General features: G+C 54.4%; 2 protein-coding genes across 2 annotated transcripts; both read left to right on the forward strand.

Moving 5' to 3' along the window:
• Nucleotides 1–93: 93 nt before the first annotated feature.
• LOC113208043 (uncharacterized) lies at nt 94–2,625 on the forward strand. Its single transcript, XM_026424874.2, has 5 exons — nt 94–494; nt 660–751; nt 938–1,271; nt 1,643–1,914; nt 2,027–2,625. Exons 1-5 carry the CDS (start codon nt 285–287, stop codon nt 2,577–2,579), a joined length of 1,461 nt encoding a protein of 486 aa, XP_026280659.2. The 5' UTR covers nt 94–284; the 3' UTR covers nt 2,580–2,625.
• A 1,978-nt stretch (nt 2,626–4,603) lies between these two features.
• Nucleotides 4,604–7,455, forward strand: LOC113208044 (uncharacterized). Its single transcript, XM_026424875.2, has 5 exons — nt 4,604–4,893; nt 4,972–5,047; nt 5,581–6,028; nt 6,377–6,561; nt 6,655–7,455. Exons 1-5 carry the CDS (start codon nt 4,799–4,801, stop codon nt 7,147–7,149), a joined length of 1,299 nt encoding a protein of 432 aa, XP_026280660.1. The 5' UTR covers nt 4,604–4,798; the 3' UTR covers nt 7,150–7,455.
• The last annotated feature ends 1,297 nt before the right edge of the window (nt 7,456–8,752 follow it).

The following is an 8,752-nucleotide window of genomic DNA, read 5'->3' on the forward strand; positions in this document are numbered from 1 at the left end:
CCCCCCGACCTGACCTGCGGCACCGCAACTTTACCGGTATTTGAACCTGCCGCGGGCCCGGCCCGTGGGCAGTCCGGGGCAGTCCAGGCTGGTCCAGGCGGTACAAGCTTGTCCAGGCGCGGCCGGCTCCGGTGCGTGCTGCATAATAGTAAAAAATCTTCCGCGATATATAACAACAAAACAACAACAAGAACAACAGGAAAAATGTCGTCGGCATTAGAGCTGCTCGATGGCAGAGAAAGCAAATCAATCCGTCGAAAGTAAGAGGATGGCGTCTTGCGGAGATGAGCGCCCCCGACCGTGAAGCCCTGCGCAGCCAAGTGACACCCGTGCGGAGGGGGTGGGGAGCAAGAGGAGTGGTGACGAGGGGGCGGGGGAGTACAAAAGGGCCTTCCATCCCGAGCACAAGACTTTCTTCCTCAGGCGGCCGCTATGACCGCGCCAACACCGAGGTCCGCGCCTCCAGGATGCGAGCTCCGAAAAATCTGGCTCTGGTAAGCGATTATTGATTGTATGGGGGCAGGTCGATGATGGCGTCTTGGCGTTCACCCGTCACTGATGGCTGATTCATCCTTCTCCCGACCACCCCCCGGTTTGGCAGAAGTGCGTGTATGAATGGGTTGTTGTATTATTTCTTTCCACCGGTCGCCCTACTCTAGACCATCCTGAGGCTGCGCGGCCCCGTACAACTGCTGCTGGGTCTGCTGTCCGCGCTTATCCTGGGCGTGAGGACGCATGGACGGACCTTTCAGTGAGTCACTGTTTACTGCAGACACAGAGGTGGGGGCTGTCGTGGCATCTTTGCCAGGCGCTAAAAGTGATATATGTCAAATTTGCAATATTTTTTACAAAATAATAAGTTGAATAGAACACGAACTTTCAAGTTTTCCCATAAAACGTCAGTATCTACAACCGTTGACCGTCCCTTGCCTTGCAGCGCGCTGCTGCGGACACCCGGGCGCCAGGCCATGGGCCCGGCCCAGCTCGTGCTCCCGCACTCCGCCACGCTGCACACGCACCTGGGGCACGCGCTGACGGGGTCCTTGGCCGGGCCCCTGACGCCGGGCTTGGGCGCGCCGCTGGCCGCCGGCCCCGGCGCCGTCGAGGTGCCCGGCGTCGTGCACCACCACCACCACCACGTCGTGGTGCTCCAGGGCGGCGGCTACCCGGGCGACACGCCGCCCTCCAAGGAGGCCATGGCCGCGCTGCTGCAGCTGCCCCGCACCATCCTGGGCCACCAGCACCACCACCCGGACACGGCCATGGCGCGGGTGCGGACCAGCATGAGCCTTTATCGGCTGTCTGGGGCGCGGGGCTACCAGAACGTCTTGTAGTGTTATTCCGCCAGGCCGGCTCCGGTCCATTGCATGGAGATGGAGGTGGCCCGCGTTGCTCAACTGGTCCAAAACCATCACTGCTGAAGCAACCGCCCATGCCCCGCGTCTGGCTGCTCTGGGCTGCTCTGACCTTAGGTCACTCACTGCCCCCTCCTCTCAGCTTAGGGGTCAACCTCTCTGCGATCAGGGTCATCTTCTCCACAGCCGGCCCGAATTTCGCTTAGTAGTTGTTGCAACCTGTGTTATTTTGTGTTCACGGAGGTTTCGATTTCTTAGACTAATGGTCCGCCCGGTCTTCCCTACAGTCGCACACGGTGAACCCGCCGCGGGTGTACCAGTCCGTGTCCACCATCGGCGCCGGGGTCACGCACCAGTACCACTTCCACAGCGCGCAGGACCTGGCGGCGGCGGCGGCGGCCGCCAGCGAGCCTGCCTTGCCGCCGCCCCCACCCGCGCCGCTACCTCCGGCGCTGCCCCCCGCACCCGTGCTGCCGGCCCCCACGGCCGCCCCCGCACCGACGCCGTTCCCTCAACACGACCCGGACGCAGAGTGGTACGCTCGCCAGCAGGCCTCCCGGTGAGTACGCAACCTACCCGGCGCGCGCGCTGGGCTGGCTGCAGGCTGGAAGGGCTGCAGCCGTGCACACTGGGTACGTCCCCTCCTGAGAGAGTCGCGTGTTGCTGCGCAGAGTGCTGGCGCTGCTGGGCAAGCTCCGCGACCTCGGCATCCACGTCGACGAGGTGGACGACGACCCCTCCGCTACAGGAATGGTCGCGCCGCCCCTGGCTCAGCAGCGACCCGCCAAACTCGCCGCGCCGACGACCACCCCCGCCCCCGCGCCGCCCCCGGCCGCGCACACCCCGCACCCCGACAAGCAGGTGGAGCAGGTGCCCCTCCTCATCCCACACGTCGTGGAGGACACGGGCGCCCACGTCGGCGTGCAGGTGGACGTGGACGAGGATGACGAGGTCATGAAGAAGGAGCTCGTCAAGTACCTCATCAAGGTGCAGAAGAAGCACAAGGAGCTGACAAACCTGGACCACGCCGGGGACGACGGCGACCTGGACGGCTTCTCTGGCTGGAAGAGCCGCTCGGACGAGGGCGGCGAGGACAACGATGTGGTGGCGGGCGGCGACCTGGACATCGACACTGATGACCCGGCGAGGTCCGTCCTGGACGAGGTGGTCACTCTCGCGGCCGAGCTGGGCGTCAACAGGCCGGAAGTATCGGCAGACTACTAGTTATGTTTCTTAGTGCCTTCCCAATAAACAGTTTTTTGTACATACACTTTTATTTTAAGCTCCATTTATCCTGTACCTTAGAATGTTTCATTACCGACCACCGTGGATTACAGATGGGTGGATAACGTTCGATGAAAGCTCTACTATCTCCACCGCTGCCTCGGTGCACTCGAGGGCAAAGAGAACGGTGTGGGGTCGCGCAGGATATTGGTGGGGGCGGGATTACGAATGCGCGGGACTAGACAAGAGTAGTATCGCACCCCCAATAAGTATGCTTTGTAACAATCCAAACGTCCTTACTGAGCCAAAAAAGACGACCCGCCTAATTGTTGTGCTCATTTCCTAGGCTAACAACCAAAACATAAGATCAGAGTATGACATTGTTGTTAGAATATGCAAGAAAAGTAATAGACGATTCTATCAAACAATTATGTCCTGTCAGTGAGCTCATGTCTTGTCTAGACATGAAAACTCTCTTCTTTCTTCGTTATGATAAGGGTATGCGAGTGATGGCGGATCGGACAGGTGCTTGAGTTTGGAAGCAGCTCTCCGGATAAGATTATTTCAAGGAGCTTTCCCTTGACAACCCGCAGCGTACTGCTGAGTACCATGTGTCAGTGTCAGGGCCACGGCACAACAAACAGTGCACTAGGACTCGATATACCCGCAAGGCACTGGTCCCTTGGACATGCAAACCCGCAACACTGTTGTGTCATAGACCTGAAACACAGTACAGGTACAGGTGAATGACCTACCGCACCCCACGCCACACTACACGGAAAAAAAATTAGTTGTCACAACTAATACATTACGCAAATTAGGTAACTGTGGGATAGACAAGAAATTACCCCCTCAATAGGCCATTCCCTTTTTGGGTTCCAACGTCTGCGTATTCACAGTTACACCCGGTACATTATGCGAACCAAGTATGTCATACTATTCTTTAGTATGCAATCCACCAATGCATGAAATTAGAATGCATTTATGTTACTTCTCTCCTAGGCTTACTGTCAACACACCAGGTGGCTGATTAACCCCGCGCACTTCTGTAGTTAGACTGTACCGCACGCAGGAGCGCGGGTGGGCTTGCCTATCGCCCCTGTCCACGGTGCCTTACGGGCCGGACGAGTAGGCAACCCGCCCACACTCGTGCGTGCGGTACAGTCTAACTACAGAGGTGCGCGGGGTTAATCAGCCACCTGGTAAGTTCAATATAACATGTTTGTTAGAATATGCGAGAAAAGTATGAGTATAGACGTTTCCAAACTTCAGGCAAGCTCATCCATCATACATGTACTGGCATTGAGGCATGAACACTCTCTTCTTTCTGCCTTCATCGCTTGGGCTTGGAAGCGAGCCCTCCGGGTGAGATGATTTCACACATTTCTCTTGAGACGGGTCCCAACGCGAAAACCAAATGAAGCAGCAGTCGGAGAAGTGACAGAATGATTTTTGTGGGCCGCTTGCATGACTGGCAGAAGGCACGGGTCGCAGCCTTCGAAGCCTGTTTGTAGCATTAGCTTTATCTGTCCTCTCTCTCTCTCTCTCTCTCTCTCTCTCTCTCTCTCTCTCTCTCTCTCTCTCTCTCTCTACACAGTTTGGTACGCAGCGTAATCCTTATGGTAATCCACCTACTCGTGGGTCCTTTCAAAGGACAAATTTGTTGATTGAGACATGCATTTTTGTGCACATCATGCCTAAATGCAAACGCGCATGTTGAATATGGTGTGCATCTCTCCCCTGGACAAAAATAAAAAAATTCCAATCATAGAATGCAAATTTATAACTTTGCGAGAAAAATAATTAAGAACTAAGATGTGCACAAAAATGCATCTTTCTCAAGACAAACAATTGCCATTGGGATTTTGAATGCAGGCGAATCATACCTAGTATCGATCGGTGATCTTTCGTAATCATTAGTACTCATTGGTAATCTTGACAATGTGGTAATCCGGTGTACACACATATTTTTAAGGGAGTTAGGGACCCCTCGGCCTACTCGCTCGCTACATCCATGAGAGAGCCGTGGCCCCTAGTGGGTGGGCGGACCCGCGACACAATGCTGTACCAACAAGTGGTACCAGAGTGGTGCAGAATGCGCGGCCTAGGCGCCTGCGCGCGCCCCGCTCCGCACCATACGCGCCGCGTATAGTGGACTGTACGTACTTAGAGTCGCGAGCCGCGTGCGAGCGACAAGTTCTGTCAGTCCGACGCCGACCATGACCGCGAACGGATGTGAGTCGGTGGAAGTGCCGCCGGTGGTGGACAAGGCCCTCAGGGATGTCGCGGCCAGGAAGGGCTACAAGAAACCGCGGTAAGCGATATTGCTGACGCAGCAGAGTAAACTGGATGTGGTCTCCAATACCTCCAACTCGTGTTCTCCGTCCTCCAGCTTCACGGTGACCACCGGCTCGGGCGCGCGCGACGGCTACCTCAGCACCATGTACCGGGCCCACATACACGACGAGGTAAGGCGGGGTCTGCGCCGACACGAGTAAGACTACAGAAATGGGCTGCAAACATCCGCGGCAGGCAGAAGCGGTAAAGTGACAAAGGCTGAACGTAATCGGAGACCCCACAAGGCCAAGGTCGCCGATGACCCCAGTCAATAAGCGAGGGTAACGAGTTGAAGTCCGGCTGGCGCTCTTTGCGTTTCTTCCTCTTATACCAGGTGGCTGATAAACACGGCGCACCTGTGTAGTTATGCTGTACCGCACGCACAAGTGCGGGCGGGTTGCCTACTCGCTCGGCCGTAAGGCGCCGTGGACTGGGGCGAGAGGCAAGCCCACCCGCACTCCTGCGTGCGGTACAGCATAACTACAGAAGTGCGCGCGTTTGAGCCACCTGATATAGTGAACAGAGCTGCTAGCCAAGAAGTAACGAGGGGGAGGGGGGCGATTTGTCAGGGGAACTGAAATTCTTGCACTACAAAAGAACACTTAGTTTGAACACCAATCTACTAGCTGTTCCCTCGTGTACACGACCCTTGTCGTTCCTGCAGGACCCCACCGGCCCGGCCGACATGAGCGCCATGTGCAAGATGTCCATGTCCGTCATGGAGAGCATCATGGGTGACGTTTTCGCGGCCGAGGGCCACATCTACAGCAAGGTGCTGCCGGCCATGGCAGAGGTCGCCGGCCCCGAGTCCACGCCGCGCTGGCCGCAGGTGCTCGACGTGGCGGTGGACGGCCCGCTGCCGCACTGCGTCACCCTGGAGGACTTCGGGCCGCTCGGCTTCGGGCAGCCCGTGCGCACCAAGGGCCTGGACGTGGACCACTGCCGCCTCCTGACGCAGCAGCTCGCCAAGTTCCACGCGGCCGGCTTCGTCCTCAAGCACCTCCACCCGGACAAGTACCAGGCCCTGGCGGCGCCTCTTGAGAACCTCTTCGACAGCCAGGAAATGAAGGACACTTTCCGACCCTTTCTGACAGGCATCCGAGCACTTCCAGGTAAAGTTACAATATGGACATTTAATATAATTTTGGTATACGCAGGGTGAGGGTAATTATCGAGGGTCGGTCTTTCGATACACACTGGAAAATATTTAAAAAACGTTCCAGTTCTTCCAAAAGTATCCCAGATATTCCAAAAACATTCCAGATATTTCACAATCGAGACGCTTCATGTACACAAAAATAAAAATGAGTGCTTGACCCGTAAATCTTCTCTTCCCCCACTTTTGAAAGTGTGTTGTGTGTGTGCGGTGCCTATCAGCGACCCCTGCACGTTCAAAAAGTTTATAAAGGGGGTAAATTCTTAACTTTCCTTCCTCGTTTTGGTCTGGATCGACGCAACAGACTTAGTGACCGAAAGGTGGCCAGTGGGCAGCAAGACACACAAGCTGATCACCAAGGCCTGCGAGGCGGCATGGCAGGACTTTAGCGTCATGGTGGAGCCCGCCAGCTGGGAGAACGACGGCGAGGGCTGCTGCCTGGCACACGGCGACTGCCAGAACAACAACGTGGCCTTCAAGTACGACAAGGTGAGGGCCGATATGCCGATATCGGAGCGCGATACGACATATAAGCCTCTCGGCAGGTGGGCAGATGACTGAGTGTGCATCTCTTTGCCGCAGGACACCGGGCGAGTCGTGGACTGCATGCTGTACGACTTCCAGATCATGCACCAGAGCAGCCCGACCTTGGACCTGACGCGCATACTCCTGATCTCCACGGACCAGGAGATGCGAGAAGCCCACCTGGACGAGCTGCTGCGCGGCTACCTGCGCGACCTGCACGCCCACATGCGCGCCGGGGGCGTCCAGGACCCCGAGCGTGTCTTCTCGTGGGACCTGCTGCAGAAGCACATGCGGCGCACCGCGCTGTGGGCCTCCATGGCCCAGCCGCTATTCCACAACATCCTGCACAGCGACGACACGGCCGTCGCGCAGATGCGGGACGCCCTGGCCAAGGCCGGCGCGCTCGAGGAGCAGACCGAACAGCAAGAAATTCCGCTGCAGGTCACGCCGCTGCTCAAGCAGCGCTTCATCGACCTCATCCAGGACATCACGGACCGCGGCTGGATGCCCACCGAGGAGGACTTGGACAAGTGGGTGGCCAGAGAGGCCTGACTCCATCGTCATCACCATCATCACCCCCGCCATCATTACCACAACCTCCACCCACCATCGTGTTTGTTATCAGTCCCACGAGCAGATAGGGGCTTGCCTCGGCCGGAGCTCAATAACTAATCACCACCTGTCAAGTTTCTTTGTTATGCAGAAGATGTAACGTTACAAAAACATTGAAAATTGAGCCTTTTTCAATTGTACACGTGGTGAGAGAGCCTGCTTTTACGTTTGCCTGTGATATTAGTCATCTTTCACAATCATATGATCTTTTTAAAGAATGGTAGTAATAAAAATTGATGCATATGACATCTTGTCTATCGTTTTTAATTTCTTCAAACTAAACCCTGCCAGTCCAAAGCAATCTAAGCCAACTTTTATACCATGGACAAGTTGGATGAGAGTAATAAATCATTCCGGTAAAGCTGAAAAGCAAAAGAACGATGGGGAAATCACCTCAGATACGAGTTAGTACGTTGGTACACTTTGGTACACATTATTTTTAGCATAACTTTTTATCATTTTTACAGAATTATGTTAATACAATACAAGACTATTACGCTTGATTTCTACCTTTTGGTACACACTAACTGGAACTGGATTCGTACTTTTTATTTGAACAAGTTTAAGGTAGGACCGGGTAGGACCCTAGTGAAAAAGTGAAAATCGGTCCAGGGGCTCGTAGACCATAAACTCGACCTTGAAGCTAACAGAGCTCTCTGAAGAAAACAAGGTATGAACGAATTGTTTCCGTCAAAATTTGAGACACCTGGAACTTTTCCCGTACAGGTCTCAGGCCTCTACGCGAAAAGTTTCAGGTGTCTTAAATTTTTACGGAAAAATTTCGTTTACATCTTGTTTTTATCAGAGAGCTCTGTTCTACAACTTCAAGGTCGAGTTTTTGGTCTACGAGCCCATAGACCGTTTTTAACCTTACGAATCCGACGTTTTTGCGATTTTCGGTATATTTTCAGTAGGGTCCTACCGTAAGGAAACAAATCTTTTGCACAGATTTCTGCGTTGATTCGGACACTTTTGTGCATTTAGTGCAGGAAATCGTTCACTTTGGCGTACAAATTTGTGCGAAACGGGCGAAACGAAATGTAGGTTTTAACTTAGTGCGAACATTTGCACAAAAATATACAAATACAATTAGTGTACGTACGCTGTTAGTACGAGTGAGTGGGCCTTTAGTGTCTGGGTGTACTAGGTACGCAAGTGATTTCCCCCTCGCAGAAGAAGGCTGCGAACAAGAAAACGGAAGTCACCATGTGAAAGGATAGTGATTCCCGATTTTTTCGTCCCCGCTTTCTGCTGTATTTCAGCTTTACCGGAATGTCTAATTAAAAAGGCCCTGTCGAAAAACGAATGAGATCAAGACTCACAACGATCAATGAGATGGCCGGTAATCCACGACGATAAAACGGATAAAACTAAATTAGACAGTAGACAAGAGGCGGCACTCGGAAGGAGTTAAGTCGGGTTACGTAATGATTTTTGTGTGTGCGGCTTGCATGACTAGCAGAAGGCGAATTCTAGCCTTCGCGGCCTGTTTGAAGAGACAGCTTTATCAGTCCTCTCGTGCTCTCGCCCCCCCCCCCCCCCC

The sequence above is a fragment of the Frankliniella occidentalis genome, unplaced genomic scaffold, assembly GCF_000697945.3.
Source record: "Frankliniella occidentalis isolate FOCC.00 unplaced genomic scaffold, Focc_3.1 Scaffold311, whole genome shotgun sequence".
NCBI classification, from domain to species: domain Eukaryota; kingdom Metazoa; phylum Arthropoda; class Insecta; order Thysanoptera; family Thripidae; genus Frankliniella; species Frankliniella occidentalis.